At 45.9% G+C, this 21,186-nt stretch overlaps 1 protein-coding gene across 1 annotated transcript in view; it reads right to left on the bottom strand.

Annotated features, from left to right (window-relative positions):
* Positions 1-1,111: 1,111 nt before the first annotated feature.
* Positions 1,112-21,186, bottom strand: part of LOC144802894 (uncharacterized) — a 28,517-nt gene continuing 8,442 nt past the window's right edge. Inside the window, exon 2 of the mRNA XM_078671834.1 lies at positions 1,112-5,163. Within this exon, the coding sequence (XP_078527960.1) occupies positions 2,441-4,450 (2,010 nt within the window). The 5' untranslated portion in view covers positions 4,451-5,163 and the 3' untranslated portion in view covers positions 1,112-2,440. The remainder of the gene's footprint in view (positions 5,164-21,186) is intronic.

Genomic DNA, 21,186 nt, shown 5'->3' with positions numbered 1-21,186 from the left:
AAAATTTTTTAAAAAGCATTGGCATAGCCATTAGGTCTCGACTTTGGGGCCTTATAAGTGTTTAACCCTGCAACAGTTCATGTTGTTGCACCAAGGATATTGTGCTGCATAACTAAATACTTATAAGGTCCCAAAAGCGAGACCTATTGGCTATGCCAATGCTTGTTTGTCAGGTCTTTGTGGTTATTGTACCTTGAAAGCGGGCCAGTTATAAAGAATCGGGTAATTCCTGCTATGAGAGGTATAGATCAATTTGCCGCCTCCCCACCAAGGTATGATAGTACAAACGCTACTTTTGCGGAATCTGTGTGCAAAGATTGTGGTTTACATATAAAGTGCAGCTGACACTGACTAAGGAATATAGCAAACTTTGAACTATCACCCAGAAAACGTTCAGGCATGGATAGGGGTACTGAGGTGGGCATAGCTACAGGTACCTGTACTTATTTAGCAGGATGACTACTACGTGGGGTAGGATAAATGCTTGTGCAGGTAATAAAATCAAATGATGCCTTCTCTATTTCTGGAAGTGGAATATCCCATGGTTTCCCTCTGTTGTATCAATTCTCTACATAATTCCATATTTTCTGCACATAATTTGCGCATTTCTAATTGCAACGACTGCAACATATGAGCTACGTCTTGATTAGCTGATAAATCAGCTGCTAAAGCTTGGGCTATATCCTGAATATTAATGTGTTCGGATTCATGGTCCATATCTCCAGAAGGGAAGAGTTTTTGTTGCATGGTTTTCTATCAAGAACAGTTACCTGAAAATCCAGTTTTTCCCTTCAGGGGATGCTAGAACCCGATACCTTCTAAAACCCATTCCAGCTACAATGTTTAGGTAAAGACATTGAGCTGTGGAGTAGCACCAATGGTAAAGGGGTTGGGATGAAAGAGAAAATAAAAAGAAACACCGGAGTGCTGGAAATCCTCGTAGCAACAAGTTCTGGGGCTGGAAATACCGTGGCATTCCTCTAACTGGACTTAGGGTGGATGACGCTAGGGTGAATGGTTTCTATAAAAAAAAGAAATGAAGGAAGTTTTCACCTTATTGTTATCATCACAATAATGTTTTATGACTTATGATGAATGATAAGGACATGCCTTTCAAAGTTTGTGCTCTTTATTCTTGAATATGCAGGAACAAAGCAGAAGACCACATTCAATGTAGAATATTATATGAATGAATTTGTGGAATCATTTTACTGAAACAATAATGAGAAACTATAGCATGAAAACCCTTATTAGAACTGTGGGCAATGTATAATTATTCTTATTCTATTACTTACACAACTTAAACAGAAACTTCACATTAGCTTGAATGTACTTGTACAAAAACAGACAAGGTTCAAGGTTTCTTTCAGGATCAAAAGAAAATCAGCAATGATCACAAAATTTTTAAGGAGTATTTCAGAGAAAATCATCAAATCAAAAGGTAACACCGCAAGGATTAATATTTTCGAGTTTAACAAAGTCATCAAATGCAAGAAAGGAGATTCATCTCTTTTGTTTTTCTCAAAGTGGCGTTTTTATAAGAGTGCTCCTTTAAACATGTCCATTGTGCTCATGAACTCCAAAAATATGGTGAAATAAAACACAAAAGCAAATACTTTGTCTCTCTTCTTCGAGCACTCGGGAGTGTCTTTAAGCAATAACTCACGGTTTGTTGATTTTTTCTTTTCATTGCTTCAAGCTCTGGATCCGGACGAAAAGCTCTGGAACTGGGAGAAGTGAAGCGAAAACTGATCGGGGCACTCGGCAAGGAATGGCAGCCTGCAGTACGATGCTGGATCTCAGGTAAGTGGAGTGAAGAAGAGGCCAAGCGATGCTCTACGAGACGACGGCTTATTTATAGTCAGCTGTTCCACATGTTTTCAAAATCACAAGGAGCCGTTAGTGCGGTGACAGTTGCCTTGTGTTCCTTCCGACTTATAGCTTAATCACAAGTAATGGGTGTTTCCGTGGGAACCAGCTTGTGCATTTTACAACTGATTTTCACTTGTTGAAACAATTGCTCTGAATTTTACTGTTACTTTGTACAATATAATAGTAATTGAAAAAAAGAAAACAAAGAAATAAATAACTAACTGAATGTTCTTTCCTCCTATGTGTTGTATGATATATTCACACCTATTCTGCATTTAGGTTACTCGGGGCTAGGAGTATTGTAGATCATAACAGAAAGGCCTCTGTGTGTGATCGCTGATGAATCCTTGATGTTGACAAGTCACTACACCTACTTCTATATTCATTTTAATGGTATGGGTTAGGCCCTGTGTGCGTCCACTGATGTCTTTCTAGTTTTGATAATCAACAAAAACCCTTCAAACATTCACTGCACCTGAATGATTTTACCATGTGTGTATTTCTTGATGTATTTGTAGGCCTGATAAGTGACTAAAGTTCGTCACACATTCAGTGCAATTGAATGGCTTTACCCATGTGTGTTGTTTGATGCTCTTTTAAGTTCTATTAGGTGTGCTGATTGACTTAAGCTCTTCACACATTCACTGGACTCAAATGGTTTTTCTCCTGTGTGTGTTCGCTGATGATTGCTTAACGCTGAAGAGTCACTAAAACTACTGCCACATTCATGACAATGGTAGGGGTTTTCCCCAGTGTGTGAGCGCTGATGTTTCTTTAGGGCTGATTGGTGACTAAAGCTCTTCACACATTCACTGCATCTAAATGGCTTTTCCTGTGTGTGTGTTCGCTGATGGACTTTTAGGTGTCCTAGGTAAATAAAGCTCTTCATACATTCACTGCACTTGAACGGCTTTTCCCCTGCGTGTTTTCGCTGATGAATCCTTAATGATGAAAAGTCAATAAAAGCTTTGCCACATTCACTGTAACAATAAGGTTTTTCCCCTGTGTGTGTTTGCTGATGTTTTTGTAGGTTGGATAAACGACTAAAGCTCTTCACACATTCACTGCACTTGAATGGCTTTTCTCCAGTGTGTGTTTGCTTATGTTTTTGTAGGTGTGATAACTGAATAAAGCTCTTTGCACATTCACTGCACTTAAATGGTTTTTCCCCTGTGTGTGTTTGCTGATGTCTTTGTAGGTTTGGTAAGTGACTAAAGTTCTTCATACATTCACTGCACTTAAATGGCTTCTCCCCTGTGTGTGTTCGCTGATGTTTCCTTAATGATGAAAAATCAATAAAAGCACTGCCACATTCACTGCAATGGTACGGCTTCTCCCCTGTGTGTGTTTGCTGATGTTTTTGTAGGTGTGATAACTGACTAAAGCTCTTGGTACATTCACTGCACTTGAATGGTTTTTCCCCTGTGTGTGTTCGCTGATGTATTTGTAGATGCGATGACCGTCTAAAGTACTTTGCACATTCAGAGCACTTGAATGGTTTTTCCCCTGTGTGTGTTCGCTGATGATTTCGTAATGTTGAGGAACAACTAAAACTACTTCCACATTCATTGCAATTGTATGGTTTTTCCCCATTATGTGTTTGATAATGTACTTGTAGGTTTCCTAATCGACTAAAGGTCTTCAAACATTCACTGCACTTAAATGGCTTTTCCCCTGTGTGTGTTCGCTGATGAATCCTTAATGATGAAGAGTCAATAAAAGCTTTGCCACATTCACTGCAATGGTAGGGCTTTTCCCCTGTGTGTGTTTGCTGATGTCTTCGTAGGTTGGATAATTGACTAAAGGTCTTGACACATTCACTGCACTTAAATGGCTTCTCCCCTGTGTGTGTTCGCTGATGAATCCTTAATGATGAAGAGTAAACAAAAGCACTGCCACATTCACTGCAATGGTAGGGCTTTTCTCCGGTGTGTCTTTGCTGATGTTGTTGTAGGTGTGAGAACTGACTAAAGCTCTTTGCACATTCACTGCACATGAATGGTTTTTCCCCTGTGTGTGTTCGCTGATGTATTTGTAGCTGCGATAACTGTCTAAAGTACTTTGCACATTCAGGGCACTTGAATGGTTTTTCCCCTGTGTGTGTTCGTTGATGAATCCTTAATGTTGAGGAACGACTAAAACTTCTTCCACATTCATTGCAATTGTATGGTTTTTCCCCATTATGTGTTTGATGATGTACTTGTAGGTTTCCTAATCGACTAAAGGTCTTCACACACTCACTGCACTTAAATGGCTTTTCTTCTGTGTGTGTTCGCTGATGACTTTGTAGGTTTGATGAATATCCTAAGCTACTTTTACATTCACTGCACTTGAATGGTGTCTCCCCTGTGTGGATTCGCTGAAGGCTTTGGAGCTGTGATGACTGACTAAAGAACTTTGCACATTCACTGCACTTGAATGATTTTTCTTCTCGGTGTGTTTGCTGATGAAGCTTTAGAAGTGATGACAAACTAAAGCTCTCGTTGCATGTGTGTGATTCTTCTTTCTCGGTTTCTGTCTGTGGGTAGGGTATATATTTGTCTACATCCCAAGACTGTGTTTCCTGAAGGGCCAACATGGCTGATAAAGCACTTGTGTTATTCTCACACTCCCTGTATGCATGTGGTATTTTGTACGATTGCTTTCCGACTCAACAATAACGTGCTATAGCCACCAAATACTTACCACACTCATAATATCTATACTTTTCTTTAGATGATTTTGCCATTAGATTGGACTATGGTTATGCACGCTTGCATGTAAAAATTTATCTTCCTTCTGGCCAGTGAAAATTGGGACAGTCCATTGTATTGTAGATCACATAACCGCTCTTATCTTTACCCTTCAGTTGTCTGGCTACACTCTGTTGTGCTCTGCTCTGGTTGCTGTGGATTAGCCAAAAACAGTTAACAATATACCTAGAGCACTGATTGATGATCCGTTATTGCTTTAGAAAGCAGAGTACTGTGTTAACCACATCATACCAATCACATGATCATGGCTGGTGTTGGACACAGGTTTATACAGGAGGTGATTTGCCAATGTTCTTATCTAATTGTTCTAGAGGCGATTTCTTTGTCTTGTGGCCTACAGGTGCGCAGCTCGGACTGTTACATCCAATTAACTGCCCTTGACTGCTTTTTCATGGATTTGTCAGTTTATGTGCAGGTTCCTCTGTCGCCGACTGCATCAATGTCTTCCTGAATACTGGAGGTCATTATTTCTGCAATGTTTGCAGAGTTACAATCTTAGCTTCCTTGTTCATAATCATTTCATGCACTCAAGGTTTTTCTGTTGGATGTAAAGATATTCAGAATTATTAAACGTAAAAATTCTAGGATATGAATTCATAATGTTTAACTGATTGTAAAATACATCTCTTCTTTACCGTCTTTGAAACGTAGCAAGGAATATTTCAACATACATAGATATTTAACTAAAAGTTCTGTGGATCACATCAACTACTGAAAAGAAAGTACTTTACCAGTGTTCACAGAGAAACTTGGTTAAAAAGTGGGCTCACATAGCACCCACATGCTAGAGGTACAGCTTTAGGCAGATACACATGGACAAGATTTCATTCATACAAAAACTGATTGTGGAAAACAAAGGGACCAGGATGGCCTGCTGTTAATTCAGTAACTCTTCAGGAAGTATATAATAGAGGTAACTCTTCAGAAAGTATACAACAAAGTTAACACAGGATCAGCTCAAATGACAACTCCTGTCTTTACCTTGCTGTTCAATAAGTCATCTTAGACACTTGCAACAGCTCCCCTGGTTCAAGCATTTCTAGTTTCTTCTAACCTGGAAGATTGGAGCCTCATTGTGAGTTGAAGTGGGTTTTCTATCGCAACAACATCTGTCTATCTCCCTAAAACGAATGCAGCTTACAGGGCCTTGTTCTGGCCCTAAAATATAACTTAAAAAAGCAAGTCTAGTTCTTCATAAAGTACATGAAAGTCTGTATGATGCAGCTCCTTCTAGGGCTTTTTTGTGAAACAGAAAGAGGGGTTCATTGTAATGCCCATCTATTACATAATACATGCAGATAAGGCAAACAAACTGTGAGAAGTTGGCCTGATGTGCAGTGCTCACTATTCTAGTGATCACTATATATCAGTCCAAACAACCCTTATTGATGATTGGTTGTAAGTCAACCTTATAGACCAGCTATCCTAGTAGCATGGATACGAGCAGTCGAAGGCTAAGACTCTAGGGGGCGTGTTAAGCCAGCTGTTTTACCATCACATTACCCCTTGAACACCCAGTGAAAGGACACCACACAAGTGTTATGAAAATAAACAGTGTATTTATTAGAATCACAACAACCCTGTACTCTTTATGAGGACAGGGTGCTAGGCACACAACAAAACTCTTACGAAAATACTTAAGTTAGCACAGTATATACAAATGCCCGAGGGGCACGAAAAACCATATACTCTAAAGGTGGAATGCGAAATTACTAGCAGGTAAGTACAGTACTAATAGGCTTTGGAATCGCTAGGACTTGACTATGGAATCGTTAGATTACTTCTAGGAGACCTAGGGGACTCGGGTGCAGAGTGTGCACTCTCACGCGGGATGCGGGACAAAGTCTATGGTAGCTAGTAACGCTAAAGTTAGTGTTCACGGGCGAACCCGACCTGGTAGGGAGAAAACGACAGTGGATCCTGACCCTTGGATAGTGAGGCTACGCTGGGGCACCGAAATGCCGAAGTTACCTAGCCCAGGGGCTGCAGCTGCATATGTCTCAAAAGACGTGGGGAATCCTCGTTGCCGGACCAGGAGCCTGGAAGAAAGATGCTGGCAGGCGACCGGTGAAGATAGTTCGAGTTGATCCAAGCTTGGATCTGGAAGATGGATGACACCTGAAAGCAGAGGGGACCAAGTTCGTGACTACTAGCCAGTAGTCAGTGGGCACCAGGAGGGCACCGGATGGTAGTCACCTCAACTAGGTGAGTGGGCGACGCTGTGCTCTGCAGATCTCACGGACCAGGAGGCGTTGTCGGCGACCAGGATGGAGAGGCGAGCTGTCCCACGATGGATGAAGCTGTCGGCGTCGAAGTACCCAGGATTGGGCAACAAAGCCTTGGCTAATTCAAGCCCACGCGGTGGACTCAAAATGGCGTCTTGAGTGGACCAGGAGGGTCCGGGGTGCTCCTCTTCGGGAAGGGAGCAAGGGCCAGTCTGGAGCAACCAGACCAGCAGCAGTGATGTCGTCCGGCGTCGTTCAGAAGGCCACAAGCCAGCGGGCTAGTAGCCAAACAACGCAGTGAGCAGCAAAAAGCAGAAGGGCCCCACGCCAATCGTGGAGATGCTGGGGGGGCTGCTCTTCGGTGCTGGAGCTGCTCAGGGTCGGGGCTTCTCGGACCCCAAAGCACTCGCCAGGAAATTACTCGGCGGGCTTGCTGTGCAGAAGTCGTGCAGTCTTGGCAATAGTCGGTCCCTTGAGGTCTCGTCGCACTCACGGTTCTCAGCTTGGCTGTAGAGGTAAGTAGAGGTCGGAGGTGCCAGGGAAGCCGGGTCTTGTCGAGCTGGGCAGTCGGATTCCGGAGGAAGGACTTACAGCAGACCGCAGTGTTCTTGCGATGGTGCCTGCGGATGCAGGGTGACTACTCCTTAGTCACAAGGGAGAATCTTGAAGAAGGAAATCTTGAAGTCCTTTCGCAGAAAGTCGTGTCTTGATTCCAAAGATGATCTAATTTGGAAGGGGGCCTGCTCCTACCTTTATCTGGGAAAAGGGGGCTGGCACGCGACTAGGTCCTGCCCTATGGGTGGGACCAGGAGGGGGGTGGTTACACCCACTTCCTTGGCGGGCTTTTCCCCAGCTCAGGGTCTGGAGTGTCCCTGGAACTGGTTCAAGCCGGCCTATGCATAGTGAGCACCGGGGTGCCACTTGCAGTCACCTTCCTCTGAAGCCCTGCCTACCTAGGATACACAAAAGCCTGTCTGGGACGGTGCTGGCACCGCCCCTGGCAGGAAACCCTTTGTCCTTATCTCCTGCTCTGGGAGGACTCCCAGCAGCAGGAGGGCAGACTTGTGTCTCGGTGGCAGCATCCATTTTGTGGAGCTGAGGCTCTGTTTGACTTTAACCGGGGTTAGGGGTTACATACATGTCGTGTCCCTCTAGAAGGGTGGAATGCTAACCCCGTCGCCAGAATTGGCGAGGGGTTAGTATTCCAATTCGTATGACACCTTACTCGACATGTTTTGATAAAGCGATACCAGAGTTGGCATATAACCGCGAGGATTATAATGCACTTAAGAGTATATGGTATGCAATATCATGGAAACGGCTAAGGGATAGATCCCGAAAGCCGCAGACAGGCTCAGCTCATGCCAGAGCACCATCTCACACGATTCCAAGCACTCTGCCTTCAGGATTGTTAAGGCCTGCCATAGGAGTGACTGATAGGAGATCTGTGTGTCCATTTTAGGGTTAGATATAGGTATACTATATCTAAAGCAAAGGGTGAGTACACCACCTTGCCCCAGCTGTCGTGCAGCCAGTTGCGTCAGTTTTGGATGGCCAGCCAGGGGGGGCATAATACATGCTGCAGCCCCTGGTAGGCCCTGGGTACACCTATGCCCTAGGTACCTAAGGTACACTGTACAGGGACTGATAAGGTGACTCAGTATCCAATTTAGATATGTACCTAAGGTACATGGAATCCATTTTACAGAGAGAGCAGTAGGCCTGGGGCCCTGAATAGCAGGGTCCCAGGTCAACTAAGTCAGAAAACCAGCAAAACACCAGGCAAAAAGTTGGGGGCAACCATAGTCAGGGATCTACCTTCCTACATAACCCCCCCCCCCCAAACGAAAGGAGATAAGGCTAGCCTTGCCAGGTAAGCCTATATTGCCTGAGTGGCCATATAAGGAAGTACCAGCACTGGCATGGTTACCCCCTATCTCATGGTCCACTAAGCAATCCCTCACCCTAAGGGTGTCTGAGGGTCTCCACCATAGGGAATCTCTACCTGTGGTGTGTTTTGGCAAAGTAAACGGCTGGTGCTGAAATGGAGTACTGAAGTGAGGCTCCACTAATTTTGGGCTCAGCTTCCTCCAATCATTTTCCACCATAGAGGCCTTTCTTTCCAAGACTGAGTTGTTTTGGGCTCTCAGGGTCAACCTCTGGCTACCTACAGCTGGAGGTTGGGTCCCTCTGTTTGGCTTACTGGAGGGACAGGTCAGGTCTGGGGCCCTCAGGTCCCAAGTTTGGCTGTGCCCAACAGTGTCCATCTGTGGGAGGTCCCTAACTAATTTTAAGGGGGATCCCTCAGGAGTATGTTTTATTTTCACTTGGCTAGGACTACTAGCTTCAGTGCCCTTAATCTGCTGATTGGGAAATTCTTTTGGACAGGGGGCCCCTTGGGGTCCAACACTGGCCTCCCTGGCCTCTACAGCCCTGGGCTGACTGAGGCAGGGTAGAGAGGGGCAGGTTACCTGCTCCAGACTGGGTCCCATCTTGGAAGGGTCCACTGACATCAGGGGTTCTGCCAGGCTAGGCCTGACTACCTCTGTGGCAGTTTCTTCACAAGGGGTCAGATCAGTTCCCTGAGGAGGCTGATCCTTTCCTAAAGTCTGGTGGGAGGGAGATTTCTCTTCCTCCTCAATGCTCTCTGTCTGAGTGGAGTGATCCATAGTTTCAGGCTTCACAACACTATCATCTGTCTGAGTTTGAGCTGTGGCCATCACAACTCTCCCAACCTTTTCAGGAGGGGGCTCAGTTTGGGTGTGGGCTGTTACCATGACAGCCTTGACAACCTGTTCTGGGAAGGAAGTTGTCTGAGATTGGGTTGTGACTGGCACAACCCTCCTGACCTGTTCAGGGAGGACATCTTGGACTGGGGCTGTGGCTATCACTGCCCCACTAACCTTACCATGGGTGTTTACCATTTTAGAATGGGTTTCTTGCTCAACTTCAGCCCAGGCTGAGAGCTCTAAATCATTCCCCAGTAGGCAATCTACAGGCAAGTTTGGTGACACTGCCACTCTCTTGTGGCCAGTGACACCTCCCCAGCTGAGATTGACCACTGCCATGGGATGATCTCTCTGTACTCCATCAATATTGGTCACCTGGTATGTGGCACCAGGTAAAAGTTGCCTTGAGGGAACTAGACTCTCAGTCACCATAGTGATGCTAGCCCCTGTATCTCTATAGGCCTCAACTTTTATACCATTGATGAGGGGCTCCTGTCTGTACTTGCCCAAAGTGTTGGGACAAGTTGTGAAGTTGGCAAACCCCATGCCAGTCTCACAGACAAGAGTATCTAAGTCAGGGGACCTGGTTAGGCCAGAGTCCCCAGGAACTCCCAAAGTAAATGCACCCAAATTCTTGGGGGCACTCCCACCACCTGGGGGATTACTACTAGTAGTAACAGGAGGTTTGGGAATGTTACTTAGGGGTATGTTTTCCTTATTGTTATTCTTTGGGCAACTGCTGTCAGTTTTTAAATGACCCACCTGTTTACAGGGATAACAATAAGGTTTCTTCTGGTTATTGGAAGGATTCTGGGACCCACCCCCCTCAGAGGATTTTTGGGGCCCTGATGTGGTTTGATCTGTAGATTTATTCCCACCCTTCTCTTGAGGCTTGGTTGATTCCTTTTTCTGGTCACCACCTTGGTTCTTGGGCCTAATCCTGGTTCGGACCCATTTGTCTGCCCTCTTACCCAATTCTTGTGGAGAGGTCAGATCAGAGTCTACCAGGTGCTGGTGTAATAACTGGTTCTGACAATTATTTAAGACTTGCTCTCTCATAATAAGATTATACAATCCTGTGAAGTCAGTAACCTTGCTACCCAGTAGCCAGCCTTCCAAAGCCTTAGTGGCACAATCAACAAAGTCAGACCAGTCCTGAGACTGAGTTTTCTGGGTGTCTCTGAACAGTAACCTGTACTGCTCAGTGGTTAAGCCAAACCCATCAACCAGTGCATTTTTCAGGACCTGGTAATCATTAGCATCCTCCACTCTTGTAGTGAGGAGCTTATCTCTACCTTTACCATCAAAGGAGAGCCACAGTATAGCTGCCCACTGACTCTGGGGAATGCACTGCACAGTGCAGGCCCTCTCCAAAGCAGCCATCCATTTCTGGATGTCATCCCCTTGTTTAAAGGGGGGCACTATTTTAGTCAGGTGTTTAGTATCTAAACCCTTCTCTCTATCTCTTGGGAGATTGCTGCCACCAGTGGGAGCTAGCCCACTCATCTGCTGCTCTCTAGCAAAGGCAAGCTTTTCTTTGGCCAGGGCAAGTTCTTCCCTTTCAATCCTCAGAGCAGCCTGTCTCATTCTAGCTTCATGCTCTATTCTCTGAGGGGAAGTCACTCTCCTCTGTGGAGAGTTCCTCCTCCTCTGGGAAGAGGCATTAGAGTGCAGAGATCTATTGGAGTCCCTTGAAAGAGATCTATCTCTCCTAACTCCAAGGTTAGGCCCACTTCGGGTTAGTACTGGGGGTCCCCCAGATCCTAGCCCAAGTACGTCTAAGTTGGCCCTAGTTAGCCTTCTGACTACCTCAAGACCTTTGTCTACCTCATCCCCAGAGAGTTCCTCTTGATCCTCCTCCTCAACTGCAGTAGCAGTGTTGGGGAGGTCTGGATCCCCAGAGGTTCCCTCTAAGGCTGGCATATTCTCATGTAACTGAGAAATCTTTCTGGCATCATATGTCTCTAAGAGACCTATCAGAAAGGGAATGGTGGGGTTAGACCCCTGCTTCAGTTTCCTGGAGGTACAGACTTGTCTCATCTCCTGGAAACTGAGAGCTGCATATCTTGAAGTGACCTGTGGAGGGTCAACACTTACCAGGGGAGTCTCAGTAGATTCTCCCTGGGTAGACATGCTTTTCTAGTGAGGTGTAAGTGGTGCACTTACCTACACTATATGTTTGCCTACTGATCCCTTGCTAGAGTTGTAGTTTAGGGTGTGCTAGGCCCTAGGAGCTACAACAGCTGGTTCAGTAGAACTCAGAGTATTCTAAGCTAAGTTATATGTACCTTTAGTACTTATGTGATCTTTCACAAGATATTCTTAGGATATGTGTGGTAAAACAACAGCAAGCTCAAATCCCACCCGCTGCTCACCAATGTGAGAAGTTGGCCTGATGTGCAGTGCTCACTATTCTAGTGATCACTATATATCAGTCCACACAACCCTTATTGATGATTGGTTGTAAGTCAACCTTATAGACCAGCTATCCTAGTAGCATGGATACGAGCAGTCTAAGGCTAAGACTCTAGAGGGCGTGTTAAGCCAGCTGTTTTACCATCACATTACCCCTTGAACACCCAGTGAAAGGACACCACACAAGTGTTATGAAAATAAACAGTGTATTTATTAGAATCACAACAACCCTGTACTCTTTATGAGGACAGGGTGCTAGGCACACAACAAAACTCTTACGAAAATACTTAAGTTAGCACAGTATATACAAATGCCCGAGGGGCACGAAAAACCATATACTCTCAAAGTGGAATGCGAAATTACTAGCAGGTAAGTACAGTACTAATAGGCTTTGGAATCGCTAGGACTTGACTATGGAATCGTTAGATTACTTCTAGGAGACCTAGGGGACTCGGGTGCAGAGTGTGCACTCTCACGCGGGATGCGGGACAAAGTCTATGGTAGCTAGTAACGCTAAAGTTAGTGTTCACGGGCGAACCCGACCTGGTAGGGAGAAAACGACAGTGGATCCTGACCCTTGGATAGTGAGGCTACGCTGGGGCACCGAAATGCCGAAGTTACCTAGCCCAGGGGCTGCAGCTGCATATGTCTCAAAATACGTCGGTGTTGGAAACCGGCTATTTCTGGTAGGCTAAGGCTTATGCCAAAGCCAGGCAGAAACCACCATTCCAGTCAGGGCAAGGAAGTCACACGCCAAGATAACCCCTGCTCGCCCTCTAGATAGCATGGCGCGGGCAGTCTAGGCTAAACTCGGAGGCGATGTGTAAAGCATTTGCGTCAGCGCACGACAGCAACAACATACTAGGCACACCACAAAAGAGACTCCACACAAGGTTATATTAAAATAACTTTTGTATTGTCAAAACATATCAGATAGAAATCACACATGTACATTGTGCCAACTGGCACGGCAATATTCACAAGGGATTATGTACACAGGACAGGGCCACATAGGCCACTGTCATAATCAGCACTTCTAGAAATAGAAAGAGTACCTATAGAACTTAGAATAAAAGTGTATAAAATCACTGTACCACAAAGTAACAGTTATAGATCACATCCAGTAACTACTGGGAACAGGTAAGTACATCCTCCGCAACCCTAAACCCCTTAGGAGACTGTCACGCAGGGGACCAGGACCTCACTAGGACCACCTGTACTAAAAGAACAACCCCCTAAATATCACACAGCATTTAGGGGTCTAAGAAAAGAACACATTACCCATGATGCAATAACCTACATTCAGAGGAGTAATAAAGAGAAACACAGGATGCCTAAAGCATTCAGAGGTGTTAAGAATAAAGCACATGATGCAATAAAATACATTCAGGGGTGCAGCGCAAGAAGACACATGATGACTAAACATTCAGAGGTGCAGCGCAGGAAAAGTAAGACACATGATGCATACACCTACACATTCAGAGGTGTCAAGAGTAAAGCAATAGCGCAAGAATCACATGATGTCTAAAAACATTCAGAGGTGTAAGATCAAGGTGCGTAATCATACTAAATGCATTACATTTCCTAGCACCACATCACAATGCGCAAAACTCACATTAGGCAGATACTATCACATGAGCCACTACCTGTGGCAGTCCCTAGGCCAACTGGCCTTGTTGGGGCTCAGACGCCCTGAGTCTCAGTGTCAGGGTGCGCTGCCATGCAGCGCCAGTCTCAAAGTATAAAAAGCCTAAACGTGGCAGCTGCCCACGAAGTGCTGGGCAACTGTGTACCAGAAGCTGTGGCAGGGCTCTCAGTAGCCCCTAGAACAAATCTGCGCCACCTGAGCCACACAGGCTCTAAGACAAACACTGCGCACGTTGGAGCCACACAGGCCCTGGCCAACACTGGTCAAACGTTGGAGCCACACTGGCTCTAAAGCAACATGCCCCCTGGAGCCTCCCTGGACACGAGCTTCTCCCAGGCAGGAGGGGACGGGCACCGACAATATGCCCCGACGCCCCTACTTATCTAACATGGCCCCCACGAGCCTCAACAGGCTCTACACACCGTTGGGGAGGCCCGCTGCCATCCGGGACCACCCTGAAGCAGTGCCTCTAAACCGGCACCAACACGAAGCAATGCGGGCCCTCAAGAGCCCCTCGCGACATGGCCCCCACGAGCCTCTCAGCTGTACATCACGTTGGGGCGGTCCACTGCCATACGGGGCCGCCCAATCTTCCGGCCCACAGCTGGCGCCTCGCATCGGCACCACCACAGCCTCGCGGAGCCCCCCCCAGCCGCTTGCACTCACCGGCTGTCATCGGTGGGGGCTCTTCTCGGCAGGCCGCCCTCTCATTCTCATCTTCTCCGGTCTCCCTCTCAATCACGGGAGACCGGCGACACCCTCCAGTTCACCAGCAGGGCTCTCCTCAAGGCACGGGAGCCCTGCTTACGCCGGCGCCGCCATGCTCCTCCATCGACTTGCTCATCTCCAGCAGGTCACGAGCGATGGGCCAATCCCATCGCGGCTCCTTCGGCGAGCCCCCAGTGACGCGTAGCTTCTTCGGCCAATCGGAGCGCGGCTCCTGCCGAGGGACGGCCAATCAGGTCGCGGCCCCTTCGTGGCTTCGTCCACGGCCGTGCACCGGCGAACGGCGGCTCCTGGACACCTTTAAGCCCCCGGGCAGCGGCAATCACGGCGTGGGCAGCCGAAGTTAAATAAAACTAAAAATAAGCGAGGTGGGCACTCGCCAGGGCGGGCAAAGCGCGCCTCAGCGCTATAATCAAAATAACGCGCTCTTCCAGGACTGCGAGCACCAAAGCGCCCACAAGGCGCTAGATCACAAAGTCCCAAAGTCCTTCCAGCAATGCAGCTCCACCATGCTGCACAAAGGTCCCAGAGAGTCTCAGCTGGCTAAGCAAAGTCCCCCCATCAGCCCAGGCGAGGCAGAGGGTCCCCCAGGAGTCCAGGAAGGTCCATCAGGTGCCCAGGGCTGGGCAGAAAATAATTGTAAGCAAAAGTTCCCAGGCATACACAAACGTACTAGCAAGTACACATGTAGATAAGATTATCTACAACAACATTAGCCAAACTGCTTTCTCCAATAAAAATTGGTTTTAATTTCTCAGATATTCATAAAAAATTCATATGATAAAAATACATTACAATGTTCAGAGTCAATGCAAACTTCATTGTAACTATACATGATTTGTTAAGATTAAAATTTCGATAAACATTTTAAAAATGATGGTTTCCTGTCGACGCGTTTCGACACGTAAGTTGTGTCTTCCTCAGGACTGTACCATCGGTGTTCTGTAAAAATAATAATCATGGACATTTTTTACTATATGATTCTTTTCCTGGTAAAGCAGTTTGCACTCGTTTATAACATGTTCGTTGTACCGCTAAACATTCTTCCATGGCTATTGATATACCGCATTATTGCTCAAAACATCTGTATACAACCCATTTGACTATGTCTGTTGTCTCTATACATATATGCATCTTCAAGGTGGAACATCAACTTATTTAGAATGCTAATAACAGTGTCAACTTTGGTTATATAACATCATAAAAATAGAGCACAAACATGTCTTATCATTCTTTTACATTATTACCATTTGCCATATACACTTAAAGTTGTTTGGTGACCCTGGTGGTTCGTTGATAGCTTAAGGACAAACTTATTTTGTTAACTTAAAGACACGTTTTTGTCAGGTTAGGCTGGCATAAGTATATACTGTGCTGTATATATACATAAACTGAGTATAGGCATACCCCAAAGGCGTATCAGTCTGCACAGCCGTAGATGTGTTTCTGCCCACTGTGCAGAGTAAACCTCGCGGAAGAGGGTATCCAGCAAGGCACCACAAGGAATGCTTGCTAATTTATTAATGCATATTTGTTATTCAAAAATAAATAAAACATGGAAAATAATAAAAATAATAAATAGCTCATGCGTGTGAGCCAGTCTCTGCCTGTATCACTGGATAACACACATATTAACCCTAAACTATTTTTATCTAGGGGACAGATATTTCAGATACACACGTATATCACGAAAGCCTGTCTCTTCCCTATATTACGCGATTGTTTATTAAATCGTACTTTATACTCACACTTGAAAGTGTCTCACCTTATAGCGTGTCTCAACTAGGCGTTGGTATGTATTGGGTTTCAATTTTCTAAGGGCGAGTTACACAGCGAAGTTACCCAGTCACAGAGATATCAAAGTATTTAATATCTGAAATGGTTTGGACACAAACAGTATCATATAAGTTGATATAATTTCGTTAGGACAGCACATTTATATTACATATTTAACACTAGTGCCTATTACCTCGAATGTGGTGGCATATCTTCATATGACAATATTAAAATACGCTTTATCAGGAAGCTGGGGACGCTGTAAACCGCTTGTATTACCGCCCCTAGAGTTAAAACAATTTTTTAGATAATGTAGAGTATGTTTACTTTTCCTTTTTATATTGGACAACATAGCGGTTCTTACCGACTTAACTTCAAAAGACCACGCTTCCTCAAAGGGTTTAGTATTACATGTAGACCAGCAGGGGGATTGACCGACTTGACGGAATGGAAACCGTCCGTTTGGTGGCGGGTAAAATGAAACACCGCTCTGTGCAGACCCCGGTAGCTGTAAAAATGAAATCCTAATCTCAGATACATGGTCTATACATTTACTTGGCCTTATTCTTTAAATTTGGAAAAACAAAGCGGTGCTTACCAACTTAGTACCAAAAACGTCCCAACTGCTCAGAGGGTTAAGTATGGCGTGAGAACAAGCAGGGGGACGGCCAGACTTGACGGAATACAAATCGTCCGTTTTACAGCTACCGGGGTCTGCACAGAGCGGTGTTTCATTTTACCCGCCACCAAACGGACGGTTTCCATTCCGTCAAGTCGGTCAATCCCCCTGCTGGTCTACATGTAATACTAAACCCTTTGAGGAAGCGTGGTCTTTTGAAGTTAAGTCGGTAAGAACCGCTATGTTGTCCAATATAAAAAGGAAAAGTAAACATACTCTACATTATCTAAAAAATTGTTTTAACTCTAGGGGCGGTAATACAAGCGGTTTACAGCGTCCCCAGCTTCCTGATAAAGCGTATTTTAATATTGTCATATGAAGATATGCCACCACATTCGAGGTAATAGGCACTAGTGTTAAATATGTAATATAAATGTGCTGTCCTAACGAAATTATATCAACTTATATGATACTGTTTGTGTCCAAACCATTTCAGATATTAAATACTTTGATATCTCTGTGACTGGGTAACTTCGCTGTGTAACTCGCCCTTAGAAAATTGAAACCCAATACATACCAACGCCTAGTTGAGACACGCTATAAGGTGAGACACTTTCAAGTGTGAGTATAAAGTACGATTTAATAAACAATCGCGTAATATAGGGAAGAGACAGGCTTTCGTGATATACGTGTGTATCTGAAATATCTGTCCCCTAGATAAAAATAGTTTAGGGTTAATATGTGTGTTATCCAGTGATACAGGCAGAGACTGGCTCACACGCATGAGCTATTTATTATTTTTATTATTTTCCATGTTTTATTTATTTTTGAATAACAAATATGCATTAATAAATTAGCAAGCATTCCTTGTGGTGCCTTGCTGGATACCCTCTTCCGCGAGGTTTACTCTGCACAGTGGGCAGAAACACATCTACGGCTGTGCAGACTGATACGCCTTTGGGGTATGCCTATACTCAGTTTATGTATATATACAGCACAGTATATACTTATGCCAGCCTAACCTGACAAAAACGTGTCTTTAAGTTAACAAAATAAGTTTGTCCTTAAGCTATCAACGAACCACCAGGGTCACCAAACAACTTTAAGTGTATATGGCAAATGGTAATAATGTAAAAGAATGATAAGACATGTTTGTGCTCTATTTTTATGATGTTATATAACCAAAGTTGACACTGTTATTAGCATTCTAAATAAGTTGATGTTCCACCTTGAAGATGCATATATGTATAGAGACAACAGACATAGTCAAATGGGTTGTATACAGATGTTTTGAGCAATAATGCGGTATATCAATAGCCATGGAAGAATGTTTAGCGGTACAACGAACATGTTATAAACGAGTGCAAACTGCTTTACCAGGAAAAGAATCATATAGTAAAAAATGTCCATGATTATTATTTTTACAGAACACCGATGGTACAGTCCTGAGGAAGACACAACTTACGTGTCGAAACGCGTCGACAGGAAACCATCATTTTTAAAATGTTTATCGAAATTTTAATCTTAACAAATCATGTATAGTTACAATGAAGTTTGCATTGACTCTGAACATTGTAATGTATTTTTATCATATGAATTTTTTATGAATATCTGAGAAATTAAAACCAATTTTTATTGGAGAAAGCAGTTTGGCTAATGTTGTTGTAGATAATCTTATCTACATGTGTACTTGCTAGTACGTTTGTGTATGCCTGGGAACTTTTGCTTACAATTATTTTCTACCCTGACCCAGGATTGCTATTTGCACCAGGGGGCTCCTGTTATTTTAAACAGGGCTGGGCAGAACCCAGGGATCTTCCCCGAGCCCAAGCAGCAGCAGCCCCTGGCAGATTCAAGTTGAAAACAAGAACATTTTGGAAGGGGAACAGCCCCTTCTTATCGACAGAAAAACCTTTGAAGTCTTTAGAAGTCTTTGTGTAGGCGAGCCCTAAGCTCTGGGAGTATCTGGTTTCCCTCTCCTGTCAGCCTCAGGTCAGAGGTGACAGGGGGCCATCGGGAGGGAGAGTCATCCAGGGTGGGCCGACAGACACAGCCTGGCACCACCAGAGCTCTTTCCACTCCCCCCTAACAGCAGCCTTTCATCTACGGCTTGACTCAGACCCCCTCCTCCAGACAGTCCATCTACCAACAGGCCCAGGCATGCCTGGGCCAGGCCCATCAGCCAATCACGTGCTAGCAGACTCACTACACAATTATGCCAACTTCTAAAAGTGGCGCTTCTGGACTAGATACAGCCATGCCGCACACACCATTCTGCAGCATTCATTCTCACGAGTTCATACATATCAAACTCGACCCTGCACTCCCCATGCATCAGGAATCTACCATGGGCATACATATTCCCCATTCATTCCTATGGGAGGGCAGGGCGCTCACCATCCATACACAGAAAGCACACGCACTTTACACTGTACCACAGTGAAAAAGTGCGCAGAGGCCTACAATCCCCAATCCAGGTTCCAAAAACAGGCTAGGAAAAAGCAAAAAGTCACGGGGTAAACCTGCCCAAAGGACCGGGTCCAACAGTCGGGAATCCTCGTTGCCGGACCAGGAGCCTGGAAGAAAGATGCTGGCAGGCGACCAGTGAAGATAGTTCGAGTTGATCCAAGCCTGGATCTGGAAGATGGATGACACCTGAAAGCAGAGGGGACCAAGTTCGTGACTACTAGCCAGTAGTCAGTGGGCACCAGGAGGGCACCGGATGGTAGTCACCTCGACTAGGTGAGTGGGCGACGCTGTGCTCTGCAGATCTCACGGACCAGGAGGCGTTGTCGGCGACCAGGATGGAGAGGCGAGCTGTCCCACGATGGATGAAGCTGTCGGCGTCGAAGTACCCAGGATTGGGCAACAAAGCCTTGGCTAATTCAAGCCCACGCGGTGGACTCAAAATGGCGTCTTGCGTAGACCAGGAGGGTCCGGGGTGCTCCTCTTCGGGAAGGGAGCAAGGGCCAGTCTGGAGCAACCAGACCAGCAGCAGTGATGTCGTCGGGCGTCGTTCAGAAGGCCACAAGCCAGCGGGCTAGTAGCCAAACAACGCGGTGAGCAGCAAAAAGCAGAAGGGCCCCACGCCGATCGTGGAGATGCTGGGGGGCTGCTCTTCGGTGCTGGAGCTGCTCAGGGTCGGGGCTTCTCGGACCCCAAAGCACTCGCCAGGAAATTACTCGGCGGGCTTGCTGTGCAGAAGTCGTGCAGTCTTGGCAATAGTCGGTCCCTTGAGGTCTCGTCGCACTCACGGTTCTCAGCTTGGCTGTAGAGGTGAGTAGAGGTCGGAGGTGCCAGGGAAGCCGGGTCTTGTCGAGCTGGGCAGTCGGATTCCGGAGGAAGGACTTACAGCAGACCGCAGTGTTCTTGCGATGGTGCCTGCGGATGCAGGGTGACTACTCCTTAGTCACAAGGGAGAATCTTGAAGAAGGAAATCTTGAAGTCCTTTCGCAGAAAGTCGTGTCTTGATTCCAAAGATGATCTAATTTGGAAGGGGGCCTGCTCCTACCTTTATCTGGGAAAAGGGGGCTGGCACGCGACTAGGTCCTGCCCTATGGGTGGGACCAGGAGGGGGGTGGTTACACCCACTTCCTTGGCGGGCTTTTCCCCAGCTCAGGGTCTGGAGTGTCACTGGAACTGGTTCAAGCCGGCCTATGCATAGTGAGCACCGGGGTGCCACTTGCAGTCACCTTCCTCTGAAGCCCTGCCTACCTAGGATACACAAAAGCCTGTCTGGGACGGTGCTGGCACCGCCCCTGGCAGGAAACCCTTTGTCCTTATCTCCTGCTCTGGGAGGACTCCCAGCAGCAGGAGGGCAGACTTGTGTCTCGGTGGCAGCATCCATTTTGTGGAGCTGAGGCTCTATTTGACTTTAACCGGGGTTAGGGGTTACATACATGTCGTGTCCCTCTAGAAGGGTGGAATGCTAACCCCGTCGCCAGAATTGGCGAGGGGTTAGTATTCCAATTCGTATGACACCTTACTCGACATGTTTTGATAAAGCGATACCAGAGTTGGCATATAACCGCGAGGATTATAATGCACTTAAGAGTATATGGTATGCGATATCATGGAAACGGCTAAGGGATAGATCCCGAAAGCCGCAGACAGGCTCAGCTCATGCCAGAGCACCATCTCACACGATTCCAAGCACTCTGCCTTCAGGATTGTTAAGGCCTGCCATAGGAGTGACTGATAGGAGATCTGTGTGTCCATTTTAGGGTTAGATATATGTATACTATATCTAAAGCAAAGGGTGAGTACACCACCTTGCCCCAGCTGTCGTGCAGCCAGTTGTGTCAGTTTTGGATGGCCAGCCAGGGGGGGCATAATACATGCTGCAGCCCCTGGTAGGCCCTGGGTACACCTATGCCCTGGGTACCTAAGGTACACTGTACAGGGACTGATAAGGTGACTCAGT

This window comes from Lissotriton helveticus, chromosome 1_2 (genome assembly GCF_964261635.1).
Source record: "Lissotriton helveticus chromosome 1_2, aLisHel1.1, whole genome shotgun sequence".
Taxonomy (NCBI): domain Eukaryota; kingdom Metazoa; phylum Chordata; class Amphibia; order Caudata; family Salamandridae; genus Lissotriton; species Lissotriton helveticus.
This window is presented reverse-complemented; position numbering and strand designations above follow the sequence as displayed.